The 18,567-nt window shown below is 41.6% G+C and overlaps 1 protein-coding gene across 2 annotated transcripts in view; it reads left to right on the top strand.

Moving 5' to 3' along the window:
* Positions 1-505: 505 nt before the first annotated feature.
* Positions 506-18,567, top strand: part of LOC142487109 (serpin B6-like) — a 50,284-nt gene continuing 32,222 nt past the window's right edge. Inside the window, exons 1-2 of one of the 2 annotated variants that reach the window (XM_075585830.1) lie at positions 506-658; positions 17,529-17,706. In XM_075585830.1, the coding sequence (XP_075441945.1) occupies positions 17,539-17,706 (168 nt within the window). In that variant the 5' untranslated portion in view covers positions 506-658; positions 17,529-17,538. Of the gene's footprint in view, positions 659-17,528; positions 17,707-18,567 lie in introns of those variants that run through there. The other variant, XM_075585829.1, reaches the window with a different exon arrangement.

Here is an 18,567-nt window from a genome sequence, read left to right as displayed (position 1 = left end):
CATGCTTGGAGAGTTGGTGATGTCACCACTTCCGTGCTGGGCAGCCTAATGCGTACAGGACAGTTTAACCGTACCCTCCAATGGTACCTATTTATCAGGCAATGTACCTGTTCTATGTCTTGTACCTATTCAATTCAGCGGTACCGATTGTACCTACGTCTGCCTGCTAGGAGATTGATGATATTGCTAATGATCAGCTGGTTAGGCACATTTAATACCACTTATATTGTGCGTATATACAAAGGAATCCATAAATACACATATTGTATTGATTATATATCTGCATATATAAGGACACTTGCCTTGAAGCTCCTCTATCCCACATTGACATAGTGTAGCAAATAAAGTGCACCTATTGTTATACTGTATGTCAAATGTTAGAGGGTCTGTTTAACCAACATACCGTGTCAAAAAAAGCAAGAAGAGATAACACGCTTAAATAAGGGAGGATCCCATTACATAAGAGGAGTTGCTGATTGTGATCTGTATGAGTCGGATCTGTGATAACTTCCTGCTTTCTTCCTCCCTATAACCCAGAGCTCCGCCTTCTCCAACAGAGATATGGTCCTGCCTCCCTGTGTTTGCTGTATCACACTAGGACAGCATACACCGTGCAGGCAACACACCCACACTCTCCCTGTCACCGCTCCACACAGAGGTAGGTACACACTGGTTCGGGTGTACTCGGTGCTTTGTACATTTGCAAACAGAGTTTACAATTCTACACTTTGTTTACTGCATGCACATCTGTCAGGGAATTATTATTTTGTATTTTACACACCCAGTAATAGACCCACATTAATAAGTGGAATAATCGTTTTTTTGTGTGTTAGCCTTAAATATAGCACATTTATCATCAGGGGATAAACAGCTTTGTTGCATATTGGATTCTTGTACATTCAAACATTTACTTTCTGCAACTTTGCCAGGTATTTAATAGTATAAAATATATCGTTTTGAAGTGAGAAGATGCTAATAGTTTAGAAGATTGTCGAATGTGTTTTTTATTTGAATATACAGTATAGACATTATGTGTATCTTGCACAGGTAAATTATGTCTGAATGCTCCCAATTGAATTTTTATCCCTTCGGTCTAATGTTCTAGGAATTGCTTATTTTAATAGAGAATGTATTTTAGATGCAATAACCAAGTTGTACATGAAGTACAGTACTTTTCCTTAAATATATAATATAATACAGAATCTTGATTACATTTGCCATAATTTTAAAACCTATTCATTTATTCAATACTAAATACTACATTTTTAAGGTCCAGTGATGCCACCTTATTCAGTGAATCTGTGGTTTGTATTGAATTGTAAACTTGGCTCTTGTGTGACTTCCATTATTCTTGAACAAAAGGTTGTTTTATATTTAATTAAGTTTTAAGGTTGAGACATTCCCACAGAGTAATCAAAGTATGAACTGTATCGTGCCCAAATCGGTGATATCGGACATTGACTTTAATGACAGATATAGCTGATTTGGGTACAAAAACAGCGACTCACGCTTTAACTCCAGGGCATTGTTTTTTATGATCTTCAACATGTTTGAACACTATCTGCATCATTTTGCTCATGATGTGCAAATGTAACACTCACGCTTGCTTTTCAATATATGCACTGCACCTCTATTTGGTTTGCATGTGCTGGCTATCAGCAGTTTCCTGCAACTGTATTGTATTGTATGTCTTTATTTATATAGCGCCATTAATGTACTTAGCGCTTCACAACTTACAGTATAATGTTGCCTGGCACAAATAGCATCAAGTATATGAACAGCTTGAGATGTTGCACAATCCTGTTTCTCTCTGTCCTACACTTTCATTTGCATGAGTTGAGGCCATTTTACTGGATGTAAAAAAGTCAGCCTTCCAGCCTTTTAATAAAATGTAAATGTACAGTAGGGCACATGATTGGTAGAGCTAAACAGTTTACTGGAAAAACAAAGTTTATCCATGTGATAATATGAAAATCTAATGCCTGTCACCGTTTAAATTTTGCAAGGAAATGTCTAATTCATTAGTAAACTGTTGTGCATATAGTATGGCTTCTACATATCTTTCTCCATGTTACTGGTGTTCTAACGGGACAGAAGCACTTGTTGGTATGCATGTTGCATTACAGGTCATTAATATCAGGGAAGCACTTGCCCACAGTCCTTTTATCTTTTTGTACATTGTTCCCACTAATTTCCCCATCTCCTTTATTGATTAACCTGGAATATTGCAGGCAGCATAACATAATCATTGAGCTTCGTCATAGCCCCAAGAGACCCCTGTGCTGTCTTAAATCCTCGTTTTTCTCATGTTGTAAAGCGGGATTACGTTTTTTTGGTGTTTATTTTGACAAATCAGTTTATTTATTTTATTTAAAAAAAAAATCTGTGTTCATCATTAACAATGGGGGGGGGGGGGGAATAAAACCATTGACTCACATTTTGGTGTTTATCGTTGAACTTATTTTTTTGTGCTACCCATGTGTAACCATTGTCTCCTACCGGGCTTTGCTGCTACAAGAGGAGGAACACCTAAAAAAAAAAAATAACACCAAATTCCCTGTTTTTTCAGCTTTAACCGGAAACACGATGATCAATCGGAACCCCTAGTTGTAGAAAAGGCTCTGCCTCCAATATATTTTGCACCCTATTTATTTTTTTTACTTGTTGGTTCTTTGAACTCATATGCTTCAATAGAAAACAAGTATGAAACCCTGCACAAAGCTTAAAAACATGGCTGAACAATAGATATTTTCTTTAAACATTATACATAAAATAAAGTTTTACCAGGAATTAATACATTGAACGTTGCCTCTCGTTTTCAAGTATGTCCTGGGCACAGAGTTATGGAGACAATACATGGTTACATTACATGTGCAGGATTCTACATTCAATTTACAGGCATTTCACAGACAATTAGAGGTAATATGATTAGGGGTGTATGTAACCATTAGACAAGATTAAAATGTGAGACAGTTGAAGTCTTGAAATAACTTGTACTCGAGGTGGCTTTGAGAGTCTCCGGTAGATTGTTCCAGTCATGGGGTGCACGGTAAGCGGGGCGACCGGATTCCATGTTGAACCTTGGGACCGTGAACAGTCTTTTGGAGTCAGATCTCAGGTGATGCGTTCTGCGTGTGGTAGGGATGAGGAACTTGTTCAGATAGGTGGGTAGCTAATCCCGTAAAGTATTTGATGGCAGGACAGGAAAAATCTACTTTGAATCTGGACTCAAGGGATAGCCAATCTATTTCTTGGAGCATTTCGCAGTGGTGTGTTGTAATTACATTGTAGTACAAAGCAGCATATTGAGTGTCTTGTTTGGACTGTTGTACCATATACCAGGGGTGCACAAACTTCCTTCGCTGCGCCCCCCTGCCTCCTCTCCCCCTTATCGTTAATGCAGCGTCAAATGACGCCGTGGGGTCAAGTCACATGAATGACGCTATGTTCCCATGGCGACGCGTGGCCCTAAGCCGGCTCAATTCAAGTGAGTTACAGAAGCCTCGCGCTAAAAAGCACGTGGCCTCTGTAACTGCCCCTCCCACCCCCCAAAAAAAAAATCTCCCGCACCCCTGCCATATACTATGTCTCTATAGTCTATGATTGGCATTTAAATCTGCTGTGCGATGCGTTTTTGGACCTGCTGGCATAGGGAGGATTTGTTCCTATAAAGTATACCTAGTTTAGATGTCGGAGTATCAATATGCAGCCCAAATGTTAAGTGGGAGTCAAGCGGTATTTCTCAGATACTTAAAACTAGTGACCGGGGCTGGAATGTTGTTAGATTTGATTCTGATCTGCAGCTCCTGTTAGAAGCTTTAGGAATGTAGCCCTGTTTCCATATGCTATCGATACAGTTTTGTCTGTATTTAAAAACGGTTTGTTTTGGGAAATCCAGTATTTTAAGTCTTGAGTAATCAGATTTGAAGTACGTGTCCAAGGTCGGTGAGGGTTGGGCTGTGTGCATATAAGATTGTTATCCGCATCCATGTGCATTGAAGCTCCCTTACAAATTGTACTGTAGATGGATCATTAATGAAGACTGAATAGAGTAGGGGCCCCAGAACAGAGGACACTGTAGTTGATATCCAAGGTGTTAGCGTTAGAGCCTGAGTGACACATTTAGATATTCATGTTGCCTGTATTTGTAGTAATATTATAGAGTGGGGGGCGCGAGACTCGCTGCGGGGGGGGCGCGAGACTCGCTGCGGGGGGGCGCGGGGTTTACAGAGGCCCCCGCACGATTCCCGAATACATTTAAATTAATGCTGGGGGAGCTACAAGGCCTCTGTAAACTTCTACTTACCTTGTTTCAGACGCTCCTGGCCACGCGTTGCCATGGCAATGCGGCATCAAATGACGCAAACCTGTTGGTATATTCTATAGCTGCCAATTGATCAACTGTACATAGAGGTGGGCTTTTTGGACAAAATCACATTTTAATGGAACAATTTGTACTTCAAATTCCAATGTGAGATGCACTTGGACTTTGCGAGACTGTTGGTGCTAAGAAATGAATACGTGTATACCAATGGTAGCCCAGAGCAAATATGGGGAGAGTGTCTTGACCCAGGGGACGACCCTCATCCCTATTAGTTGTGTTTTGTGGTATATCATTTAAATTAGTTGTTTATAGTTTATTTGGTAGGGTTTATATAGACCTATTAGAAGTTTTAGGGTAACTTACCTGTTTGGGTGTAAGGATGTGATAGGTTAGTCCTGGTTTAACAGGATTCTAAGTGCTGTGACTAGTTAGTTGGGAGTTAGCCGCATGGTCAGTTGGAAACCCTTAGGTGACAGTTGGCCACTTTCAAATAAAGCATTGCTGTAAAGAAAGTTAGGTATGTATGGTGCAGAGGATACCTTGCCAGTGGTATTGGTTCATGTTAAGAGTAATTTTGGGGCTCCTGCCAGACATGGAGGAGTTTTGGGGAAAGGTGACATGTGGGAAGCTGTGAGGCGGCGGTGTTTGGGCTGCTAACCCCTGAATTGATGTGAGTCTTGACTGTTAGGCGTAGATACGTTGGAATGTGTTTTGTTCCGGGTGTGTCATTGAGGGTCATGCATGAGCCTAACTCAATGTGAGCGACAGGCCTGCAGATATAACAGGTTTTTTTTTACTTTACTTGTGACTGTGATGACCTTGTTGTATGTGGAAAACCAAGGCTCCTGCATCAGTTAAAATGTCACAGGCTTGTGAGTCTCTGCCGAGTTTCAGTGACGGTTTAACTGTCGCAGTCACAGTTTAACTACCGGCAAGGCCTTCTTGCCGCAGGGTACTTTAACAGAAAGAGACAACACCCTGAGCTTCGTCTTCTGCAAACTCTGACTTGCTTACTGGTGAGACATAATAATTGGTGTAATTTTTAAAGCTTGGTATAGTTGCCAATTATCACTGACAGTTATCTGCTGTGATATGTTACATACATTATAAACCTTTCCACCTTACAGACTGTCCCAGGAGACCAGGTTATTTACACCTTTTTACTAGGATCATTCATTGAGCAAAACAAGGTAATGAAATAAATTGTAATTTATTCGGCATAAATTCGCTTATACACAATATACATTTATGGGGGAACCGACAACTCCGGACCCCAACCTCCTAGGCACATTCTGTCAACGGTTCCTCCGCAACCCCCAACCCCCCTTGAAACTCATACCCTAGCAATCCCTGTTTGATTGCATGCCCAGAAAGGGGAAAACACAAAAAATACTTTACATGTAAAAAATACTTTTATTTTATTACATTGGCATGGTACAATGTTACCAGGCCCAAGAGCTAACTCTCTTGGACCCTTCGGGCCATTCTATACTGCCGGGGCGTGCTACGCCGTGCGCGGGCGCGGCAGTTATAGATGGCTGAGGTCAGCCAGCCCTTCTATACAAGGGCCGCGCGCACGGTAGGGAGCGGGGAGCCAGCAGCGAAGACGGGGGAAAGATGATTTTGTGCCGCTACCGGCGCTCGTGTGTGTGTGTGTGTGTGTGTGTGTGTGTGTGTGTGTGTGTGTGTGTGTGTGTGTGTGTCAATGATTGCACAAATAAAATTAATAAATATTTTTTTAACTTTTTTTTTTTTCTTTAAAAAAATCTTATTTGTGACTTTCTTCACTCACACAACCCATGCACACACATATATACTCTCACACACACATACACACATACACATACAGTACCTGCAGCTCCCGGCTCTATAACAGGGAAAAGCATGCGGCACATGCATGCGCGTTCGCATAGGCACGCACGGCCGCATGCAGTATAGAACGGGCCTTATACATGGATCAGAGGTAACCAAAACAGGCTTAACCTTTATTTGAGAGCCTGGTTACCTCCTACTGTCACACAGACATACCACATTTACTGATATTATTTTATAATGTATCCCAATGACGTCACCAACAAAGGCTTTTCAAACTGTTATCATATAGTGTTTAAACGTCAGATATAATTAATATTGAGGTGTGCTGATGAACATGGACTGTGTTTACAAAACCGTTTAGGGAATTGCAGTATAATACAATAAGTGCAGAAAATAGAAAATGCTTACCCCAGAGAGCTTACAATTTAAGGAGGGTTAGCCCCTCTTTAAAAAGAGGCTATAATTAACCATCATGTGGTGCTTGTGAGCTGTGACTACTCTATCCTACAATGTTGATTTTGTATATCTGGCAGTGGAACTGCATTAAAGTAGTTCCGCCTCGTCTGTAGAAACTCTACGATTACACATTGGGACAGAGCTATCTGGGTGTACTTTTAGTGGTCTTACACTTTTCAGTGCCGGATGGACTACGCAGCCCCTTCTGGCGGTTTCACATAACGGAGGAGTCCTCAGCTGAACAGATCTCGTTCAGTGCTCCATAAGAGCGCAAAAGTGTTCTCCCCTAGAAAATGAACAAATGGCCCCTGGATGATTTAACCAAACCGTTTTTCTGATGTAGTCTACATAGAAAAAAACAGCTCTGTTCTGACAGGAGAAATAGAGAGAGTGAGCATGAACAGATAAATAAGGTTTCACATCTGCTTTAAAGGACATTGAACTGAGCTCACTTTCAAAGTAGGTAATGTTAGTGGGAACTGAAGCTTTAAAACACAGAACTAGTGATACTCTGGGTTTACAATAAAACAAAATACTATAAATCCATCCTGTATAAGCCCTCATTGTCTCTAATGCTGTCCCTGTATATAACAAGAAGAGACAAAGGATACAGACAGGATAGGGGCAGTCACCGTGCTGGGGGAGTGATGAGTGTGCATATATTTGGCACTCCATCATTGTTAAAGAATAAACTGAACACACTGACAAAAAAAATGTGCAGGGGGTAAAGTTGTCTGCTTTTATTCAAACACAGTTTTATATACTGGGTTAAAACAGTGACACACAACTTGTGTAGTACAAAGATTAACTCATAACTGCATATGCATGTCTTGCACAGGTTACCAAAACCTACATTGTACTGTACTTCTCATTGTCACATGTCAAAAAGGATTCTGGGTAATATAGAAATGGGGAAACTCTTTTCTCTCAAAAGTTGTCACCCATAAAGGTGCGTGCAACGGGGAGAACATCTGTCCTAAGGGTCCTCTGGAAATCTGCCACAATTTCCCCAGCAAAAAGCACCCCTCAGCAGAAGTCCAATTTGGTCAGTAAAATCATATTAATTTTAATTTCGAAAACCTGTCAATTTTGTTCTGTAGAGGCCATTCCAATTGGTCTTCTGTTGAAGAGAATGTGTTTCTTGTGTGGTGCTGGTGAAACCGTGATGAGTAAGGAGTCTGGGTAATTCAAGTGAGCACATCTAAGAGGTGAGGATTAGGGAGAATTACTTATTCCTCATATTTGTGTGACACGATTTACTTATTTTAGAATATATTTAGTGTTGTCTAAACGTCATTGCTTGGCAATTATTTTCTCAATTATGGTTATCTCTTCCCTTGCTCTAGCAAGGATTTGTTTTATATGTTTTATTACGCCCCTTTCAGCACCTTGTCAGTCATTAGACAGTAGCAAGAGCGTCCCGCCCATCCCTGCCTTGGCCATTTTTTGTTACTATAGTACATGGAGTTTGTCATTTTTAGCCTCCTATCTATTTAAACAAGGCACTTTCCCCAGCTGCGAAACACAATGCCCTATTGCCGTACCAGTTACTGTACGACATGGCTGTCACGAGAGACCAGGTACTTTTTACACCATTTATATATTACTAGGATCATTCATTAGGCAAAACAAGATAGTAAAAACAAACTGTAATTTTATTTGGTAAACCCACGTACAACAAGAGATACACAAGAAACAGTTAAAAATACACTTACGGAGGGTCTGTGGGGGGGGGGGGGGAATTTAGGCTTTCCTATGTGCAGTGCGCCCGCTTGGATAGCTTACCCTGACCGGGATATACACCTGGTTCTCTTAGTCCTCTTTTCGGCTTCTGTTCCCAGCCGCGACCGCTGCATTCTAAAATGAGAACTTGGTCCTTGTGTCTGACTTTTCAGGCTTCAAAACAAAGCCGGTTGCTCTGTTATTTCGAACAGAGCAACTTTGAAAAGCCCGCCCTAGCTTCATCGACTTAAGTCATTGGTTGCGCACACTATCTCTCCTGGTCAGCACCTTACATACACTCCGCTGGGCTTTCCCCAGAACGGAGGGGGGTGGAGCAGCCAATCGGAGCATGGGAATCCCTCCCCACCAGCTAATAGAAAGAGGGTCTCGTCCCTTGGCTGACGTCAGAGGAGTAGGCATGTCAAGCAGGCTCGGAAAGCCGGGTGAATGGGAAATATGATTTTAGCCAAGGGAAGAAGACTCTATGGCTGTATCCCATTGGCTAACTCATTGCCACCTGCGGGGCCAGCTCCACCAAGTCTGGCAACTACAAAAGGTGTCCCCATGGCGTGCCCTTGTAGTCCGGACCTGGCAATGCACCCTTCCTCGCCCACCAAACTTTTTCACACCTCTTGACATCCTCTCCTCTTTCAACTACGGACTCTATGCAGACTTGCTGACACCTTAAGCAGATGCCCTGGCGGACTGCATAGAGCCTTATAATAAATGTATCAAACATTTGGAAAACATATTTTTATATATGGGGGATCTTGGAGACTCATGACTGTAAGGGACTTAGGAGTCTGGGAGACGCTTGACTGCCCCGGTGTAAATCTACTCACGTACTAGCAAATCATGCCTGCTCACCGGGTAGAATGAAGGTAGCTCTGGCCCCCGAACTCCTGCAAACAAAAGAATTGCATTTCTACCCAAATATCCCACCTAAAACTTACACACAGCAAATTTCATGAGTGTGGGGTAAAGGGAACATGGAAAGTGGAAAAGCAGGGGTCACTTTAACTTTGCATGTAAAGATACCTGGCCCCTGGCTTATACTGTTGTGCTAGCTAGCTGCCAGGGACCCATGGGCAACCAGAGGGCTTAACCTTTATTATGAAGCCTGGTTACCCTTGCCCGTCACTGGCAACATTTCTACTTTTCTAGAGGATAAGTGTTTAGCTTTATTTATTTTTTAATTTTATTTTTTATGGAAGTGAATGGCTCTCCCTTCCATTTCTGTCAGCCAGGGTGCAACAGTGGCCATATGATTTCCGCTGAAGCGATCGCATGACTGCAAATTCCCTCTGGTGCCTCCGGATCTCCAGCACTGTTAAAGTTAAGCTCTGATACTGGCAATAGCAGAGCGATCACAGGATGATGCAGGTTAAGAAATACAGACTGTAGGGGTGTGTCTTGGGTCGCCTCCTGTTGATCGCTTGTCTTGCACCTATGTTTCAATAACGCTTTCTACCTTTTTAGCCAACATCTTGAAGCAGATCCATGTATATGCCTTGTACGGCACACCCGTGAGCACGTGACATGGGTTAATACACGGCTCTAAGTCTGGTTCACTTTTTTTACTTTCTGCGAAGGTCCCTTAAATGAACAATATCTCACCTCAATCTGTCCCAAACAGCACATTAGTGAGCACATGACTTAGATGTTCAACCAGGGTTAATACACACGACTACTCTAGCCAACTCACCTTTCTTCTCCGCAAGGTGCTTTCAATGAGTCCATATTAACCCCTTACGCAATTGCAATCATATCTATCCGCTACCACCATCCGAGAAGTATGCAAAATATAGCATTAATATATATTTGCCAGGGTCTCGGGTCCCTATTTATTATAGAAAAACTACTGTATGCATGTAACGCACAATCTGTTGTAGTAAAATGTGTCAGAAAATGTAAATATTCTACAAAGCGTGCAACAGTTAATTCAGAGTCCCAAAGCATTACTTATTAAAGCATTGAGGTGTGTGTGTGTAACCACTCTAAAAAACCTCCTGCTAATTATTATCTTGGGACTCTGGCTATGCTGTATGCACTGTGGGACTCTCACATGCTGATTTCAACGGACTACTACATCTATCAGCTACAGCTACACCAACACTCTAAGGATTCTCTACATCTTTCTTTAGCTGAGTATCACATGCTTGTCATTATGTCCCTACAGTGATATATATTATATTTTTTATTTTTGTGCACAGACTTTAAAAACAAAATTGGCATTTTGGTTAGTCTGTATGCGGTGCATGTTTTTTTTTTTTTTTTTTTTTTTTTTTTACACCCTTATGTTAACCCTTTTTTCATCTCCCCCGCAGATTATTATTTTTTATGTGTGTGGATAAGCTTATTTAGTTTTAGTGTTATTTTGATTTTGGTAATAGCATTATTAGGGACTGTGTTTATCTTGGACGGGTAAAGTTTATTTCGTTTGCTTTGCTTAGGATAGCCTTCTGTGGGTTTATCATTTAATTTACTTGGTCAGCTAGGGGTATTTTCTTTCCCCGCTTTCTTTATAATATTTCTTGGTGTTTGCAAACTATATACTAGCCATCTGCAGCTAATAGCCAGTTCCCTTGTTTTCTATTTTGGAGGTCTTTTCAGTGTGTTCTCTCGTATGTTTTTTTTAAATTGTTTGTGTATCTAATGGGTTAAATGAAAATTAATTCTTTGATTACTTTCATACATCATGTGTATTTGCGGTTATTTTTTAGTGCTTTTAATAAGGATTCTGTTTTCTTTTGTGTGTGTGTGTGTGTGTGTGTGTCTGTCCACAGCATACTCAATAGAAAAGGATTATTTAATCTCAATAAATCATCAGGCAATCGCCAAAACTCCAGAGTGACGTACGTTTCAGACCACAAGGTCTTTTCTCAAACTCTGTGAAACGTACATCGCTCTGGAGTTTTGGTGATTGCCTGATAATTTATTGAGATTAAATAATCCCTTTTCTATTGAGTATGCTGCGGACTTCGTGTTTTTGTGTATCTATTAGACTTGTTGGTGTTCACTGTCTGTCTACCTGGATTTCTGATGAGTATATATTATTTATTCTTTTTGGTCTGTGACTGTGTGTGTGTATTATACACACATACAGTATACAATTAATTTGTGTTCTTCATGGGTAAATTACATGGTATATTGTATTAAAGCAAGTGAAAATATTAGATCCTGGCAATTTAACATACTCATGTTAAAGTAATAATATTACCTTTACCTGTCAAAATTGGCCACACCGAAGCCTGAAGGTTGTGGTTTCCAAGTGTATTGGAATGTTTGGTTTTGGCATGAGATATATATCTATATCCCTTTTTTTTTAATTTATTTTTTTAAAGCTTTTTTTTTTAAAAAAGCTTTTCTTTTTATTATTGATATACATACTGTGATACAATCACAGTCTCTAGGTCCTGGAATAGGGCAGCTATGGGTCTTTCCAGCATACAGAGAGTTAATTTCCCCTAGAGTAGCTAGTTCAGATACAGATAATCATGATTAACTGCTGAATGAAGTAGGAAGTGTTTTAAGGCCGACACAGAAAGCTGCCATTTGAGAGACTGCTGTTCTCAGAGAAGGGGAACAGAGAACAGTTCTCCCCAGCTGTGGATGCTGGCACCGTCCCCTAGACCCGGTCGACTGTGGTCGCGGAGTCTGCTGCCACTGCCTGGGTCTTAATCCCAGGAAGAGGAAGGAAGGACACGAGACTGTGCTGAAGTGGGGATGTCCTGGCCTTAACATTGGACTTAGAAGGGAGATTCTCTGAGCTCTCATTGGGCAGAGCTCTCCTAGGAAGTAAGGACATGGGACCGCGCTGAAGCGGGGACATCTGCTCCGTAACCTAGGAATAACAGATAAGAGAAACACTGTATTGCTGTGTGCAGAGACTGTATATGTTTTGCTATAATAGTACCATGTTTGGGGTGGTACCCATCTTAGCTGTCCATCCAGTTAGTAACAGCTGAAACTGCATGTATAGTTAATCTCAGAGGAGTAGGCGTTTATTTTAAGATTTGTTTTGACCTTAAAAGGACAGTGGGCCTGTTTAGTGTAGTATTTAGCCCTGTAAATAAATCCCATATAGAGAAATACTATTTCCTGCCTTAATCTGGGACATAAAATCCTACGCTGTGACGGAGACATCAGTACATACATTCATACCACGGGGTGATATGTAATAACTTGTACCTTTGTGTCACATGCTGAGTGCAAATTAAACTCCATCCAATGTGAAGGCTGCACAGGATGTGAAGTCTGTGTGATTTGATAATGCACGATCCATATTCTGACAGAGTAGTATGTAAAAAGATAACCTACAGATGTAGCTAACTTCATTGCGCCAGTGTTGTGGCAACAGCTTTGACACACACCGTCGCGTTAACTGGTAGCCAATGTTGTTGCACATCTGTAGTATCGCTATACAAGGAAAACGGTTACCTTGTGTAACGTGTGCTCGCCACAAACAGGACGGGACCACAAGGCCGAGGTGGGGATTAGGAGCCAAGAGGCCACGTCAGGTGTGCAGGTTCGTTGTCGTGTAGCCGGGTCAGGGTTATGAGAAGTAGGGTAGTAGGTATACTCGTCGTGGTCGAGGGTAGGATACTGGAGGTTAGTAGATGTCAGTTAGCCGAGGTTGAGGGTAGTAGAAGGTAGAGTAGTAGATATCAAGGCAGGAGAAGGTACAACAGTGTGCTTGCAACCTGCACAACGTCACAAGTAACAAACTGTTATGCTCAGCCAAATGCAAATGCTGATCTTATAAAGGATGAACAGCCAAGGAAGGGTGTACTCGGCGGCTCACTGGTGGATTAATCGGCGGCTCACTGGTGGATTAATCGGCGGCTCACTGGTGGATTAATCGGCGGCTCATGGGAGGGGTGCTCGGCTGCTCATGGGAGGGGTGCTTGGCAGCTCACGGGGGGAGGGAGAGGGTGTGCTCGGCGGGCGGTGCTCGGCTCGGGTGTTTGGAGGCTGTGTGTGTGTTCCTCCTGCTGATGGAAGCTGCAAAATTCAGTGGCAGTGAATGTTGCTGATGGCCTCTTCTGCCAGCAGTGAGGTCACTTCCGTCACCGCTGACTTCCGTTCCCATCAACTCCATTCACTGCCACTGAATTTTGCTCATGTGGTAAGTGCCGCTAAAGAAGTTTCACTTCAAAAAAGTAATTTGTATTGGTCAAAATCCCAGAAAAACAGGACGTTGCCTGTCAGTTAGCGATTTCGCCGCAAGCCAATTTCTAACCCTTCAGAAGTTTTTACATTATTAGTTTTATCAAATATTTTTAGTAAACAGCAACAATTACTGTAGGAAACAAATGTTTTTTTTTATTCCAAATAAGAAAAAAATATTGACAGTGCACTTTAAATTCAATAAAACCGGGGCCTATTTTAATTTGTTTTAGGTGGAGGAAATGTACTGTAACAATTAAAACATTCATTTTAGATTCTTTAGCAAGTGGAATACTACAAGCTGTTTTTTTAATGCAAAGAGCAATGTGGAAAGGATGTGCCTGCTTGGTATATAAGTAAGTGTTTGGAAATACATGTCTGAGCATAATTTCAACTGGAAGAGCACAAAAGTAATATTACAGTAGCGGATATGTTTATAGGTTAATGAAACAAGAAATAACAGCATCCCTTAGTGCAGGTATATTCTTGTTTAGTCACTTTTAACACACTGTAGGTTTATTTGTCAAGATAACTGGTTACTTTTCTGCGCACCTGCAAAATGTCATTTTATCATCAGGAGGGCTCCACGTTTAACCCAAATGACTCGGTTTGTAACTCTATATACAGCGGGGGGGTGCAACTCCAGTTCTCAAGGGCCACCAACAGGTAAGATTTTCAGGATTTTCATTGACTAAGCCACTGATTGAACCACCTGTGCTGAAGCAGGGATTTCCAGAGAACCTAAACTGTTGATGGCCCTTGAGGACTGGAGTTGGCTACCCCTTGCATACATATTGTTGACAAATAACTTCAGTAGTTTAGCTTGTGCTAACCACGTCTCATTCAGCATCCTAACCCTTTCACACCCAGAGGCCCCTGGAACATATTATAAAGAAGCGTTTGGATCACCTAGTGAGTTCGTAAAAACGCTGAAGTCATGAGAAAAGCAATTTTATTTATTTTTTAAAATGCATCTTCTAGATACAGCTCAACCCCGTTTATAGCGCGATCCGCTACAACGTAGATCTGCTTATAACGCGGTTTGAGCATGGCACCTTTTTTCATTTTGGCAAACTTGAATAACGCAATACGGGTACCTTCTGTGAGATGGTTGGTAGAGGGTTCACTAATAGCTAGCTCACACATCTCAGAATAATGCACACAGTCTTATCTTGGTTATTAACAGCATTGAAAATGCAAAGACACAAGACGTGCAATGGGAAGAGGAGACAGCATTTTTGCTAATTTGGACTCCAAAGAGCTCTGCAGAGACACTGGCTAATTTTCAAAAGGCACAAACTCATTTTATAATGTACAGAGAGTCACACTTTCACATACTTGTAAGGGATGATATCAAAGGTGGCAAATAAGCACTTTTATACCAATAAGCACCCCTCTATACAGTCAAAATACTGTACTAGCAATGCATTTATTTGTGACAAGGTTTGGGGACTTTAAAAAGGCACAATAATTTACAAAGAAAAATAATGTACTTTTACAAAAAACATGTAGCACAGACATCCCCTCCCTCCGCCGGGAGGAGGAGAGAGGGGAGCTGGTTCCGGGCCGAGGGACACACAGAGACAGCTGACCTCCCGGCTTCTCCAGACTTTGTGAGATCCTCCCCCCACTCCCGTCCCCCCCCCCCCTCCCTCTCGCAGACTCACCAGCTTCTCCTGCACTGCATACAGATGAGCTGCTGCTCCGGGTAAAGTCCTGCGTGGGATGCCGCTACAACGCAGGGTTCTGGGAGAGTTATCCCAGCTCTCCAGCAGACGCGGAACCCCTGATCGTGGCGGCCATTGTTTTTTTTCTCGCGATCATGGTTATAACGCGGTCTCATTCTTAGGCCCCCCGAGCACTGCGTTATAACGAGGTTCAGCTGTATTATATTTATATGAAACTGAGCTTTTGTGCTTAATGCATGTCGAACGCTTCTTAACTCGTGTTTTTTCTCATGTAAAACTGTGACAGTAGGGGTAAATGTGACTGCTTTTTAATAGAGGTTAAGCCTGCCATTTATCCCTACCTGTCAGTAATACATGTACTGTATCTGTATTATGTTTGTGTATAATATACCTGTATTGTAAGCCTGGTTCCAGCACTTAAGGAACAAGGGTATTAGTTATGTTCAGCTGGACTGGTGCAAAGTGGTCTGTGATCTTTCCAAGTAACTCTTTGCATGTACAGTAACTTTGTTGCATTTCCATCCACCAATCAGGGGCTGGGTCATATTTCAAACACCTGGGGGGGAGGGAGACCTCTAGCTAGCTCAGATCAGCTTCAGCTATGAATTCAGGGTTCTTTAGCTGAGGCAGCTGGAAAGAGGCTGTGAGTAACTGAGAGAAGCAGCAGAGGACCCTGCAGGAAGAAATAACAGAGAAAATCTCTTTAGGGAGGTCCCTGAACCCACATTTATAGGGTAACCCCAGTTTCCGTGTGTGTTGATTTACTGTAAATAGTTGTGGATATTTTTCCAATAAATTAATTTGGTAAACTTGTGTTTCTGTCTGGCAAATTGGTCCCTGGTGGGATAGTCCTGGTCTCCGTGACAAAGACCATAACTATAACGGCCCTCAGTGATAACATACAAATGAGGCATTAGCATAACATTAGTGCATTAGCATAACATTAGTGCAAATGAGGCACTAGCATAACATTAGTGTAAGGTCCGTTAAGCTTAACACAGGGCTTAACGTTGCATTTCTTAGGTCATGCCTAAACTTGCCATTTCTCGCATCCAGACCATGAAATGGCGCTTTTGCAGTGCTCAATGGGTGTAATGCCACAGTTGGAAACAATTTTTAAATATATATTATCCTCCTTTCTCTTCCTTCAGCAAAAGAACTGTCAGGGTCTGAATGGGAGTAAAGCCAAGTCTGACATAATGTCACTGTAAGAGACCAGTGCAGAGGTATACTCAGAGACCGTTTTGGGGGAAATTAAACATGGCTTTATTCCGCCTGTCACTTTAAACAGCAGTTTAAGGCAATATACATATATACAAAGAAATAAACACCTATCTCTTTTGTAAGGGCTAACTTACTTCCCCTGTCCCTATCTGCAGGATTGGGGGGGAAAGCCCCTTGCCAACCTATCCTCTTAAGTCTAAAGAGGTACTTCAAAGCAAGTGGCTCTTCAGGTCAGTCTCTGGGTCATGAGTGGTGTCCATTGAGGGGCCAGTCTCTGGCAGGTTCCTGAGTTGGCTGCACCCTGGAAGAGGTCTGGTCCCCTGGTGTCCCTCCTGTGTGATCAAGACTTGTCTGTCAGGACAGTTGTGACTGTGCTAAGGAGTCTCTGGGTCTGTTTTCAGCATGAGGTTTTTACCCTTATCTGATTACCCAGGTGGATCTGGTTGACTAGCTACAATTAACTAGCGCTCTGCTGGATTTCTCAGACCACTAAAGGCTTTTATTTAAACAGGGCTAAGTCCCTGTTACAGTAACGTTATTGGAAGATCATGCAGAGTTATGCTACACTAACGTGACATTAAGCCTATGTTAATGATTGTCTTTGCATAAAATTAGCTTTAAGAATACCATGCAAAGCCAAGGATCATACAGTAATGTCCACTCCAGTTTGTCTCGTTATGAGCCAGTGCTTAACAAGGCTTAAAGTCACACATAAAATTCCACTTGAATAATATGGACAACATCTGATGAAAGCACGAATTACCAAACATACTTAATAAAAGATTTGAAACTTCATTTTTAGAGAGGGGTTCATAATGAAGGCGTTTTTTACATTGGAGCCAATTCATTCTGATATTTATATGAACATTGCCTCCAAAATACACTCCCAGTTATATTCCAGTGCTGTCCAACCATCTGAGTCTCTGGTTGGACAGCTTAATGTTCAGATTTGTGCTATGTCATATGCTACAATTAAGTGCACAAGTCGTAAGTGATTTGGAAATTGGCAACAAACTATTTTCTGCTGTACTGTATTATTGTATTGTATATAGTGTGTGGAAATGTAAACTGTAGTTTCTATAGAAATGTTACAAATGAAAGCCTATTTAATGAATTACTTTACGTTACAGGTTTGGAACGATGGATTGCCTCAGTGCAGCAAACAGCAGCTTTGCGCTTGATCTCTTCAAAACGTTGAATGAAAATGATAACAAATGTAATTTGTTCTTCTCTCCATTGAGCATCTCATCTGCTCTTGCTATGGTCTATCTGGGAGCGAAGGGTAACACTGCGGCCCAGATGTCAAAAGTACGTTCTCAAGCAGCAGTTTGCGCTAATCGACTATTTATTGTGCATTGTAGTTTTTCTTGCTGTAATTGAAACATTAAGGCGCACATACATCAAATGCTGGTACAGGTTATCCCACCCGTCCTGGAGTCAACGACCATTGATATGAATGGGAGCTAATGCCAGAAAGGGTGCAACATCCCGTACCAGTACTTAATGTATGTGCCCCTAAGTGTCCATGAGGCTAAAATCGAGCTCTCCAATAGTCCAGTGCAGTCTAAAGATTAAAGGGAATGATCAGGAGGCAAGATGCTAAGATTATAGAAGTTAAACTCATATAGAAATCTGGGGATTTTAATGTATAGTTGTGTTATTTAGTCATGATATTCTTAATAAATTAGGAGATAACTTTAGGTTGTTCAAAAAGATATTTTGATACAAATGAAAAATTACTGATCTAAGAATATTTACTTAAGTATAATTGACCTCTTCAAATCCCTATTGGGTAAATACAAGTGTGTGTTTTTTTTTTGTTTTTGTTTTTTTTTAAATTATTATTATTCCAGTGGATTTGCTTCCTAAGGCTGCGGTCCCAGTGCCTTCTACAGGCGTGCGCTGTGCGTACAAGCACCGTCCCTCAATGGGGCTGAGCCCAGTACGCACCGCCGCGCGGAAGGTGCAGCTGCGCCATACTACAAGATTTTCCTAAAGACAGGGAAATTTAGTTCACATAGAAGCAGGTGAATGTGATGCTCCAATTGAATGCCAGTCCTTATAGGACATCCAGTGTTAATAGAGGTCCACACTAAGGGTTAACCTCGGCCGCGTTAGAGTGCCCCCATTGAAATATATAGACATCTGGTAGGGTAATTGTGGAGTCAG

This window comes from Ascaphus truei, chromosome 2 (assembly GCF_040206685.1).
Source record: "Ascaphus truei isolate aAscTru1 chromosome 2, aAscTru1.hap1, whole genome shotgun sequence".
NCBI lineage: Eukaryota > Metazoa > Chordata > Amphibia > Anura > Ascaphidae > Ascaphus > Ascaphus truei.
This window is presented reverse-complemented; position numbering and strand designations above follow the sequence as displayed.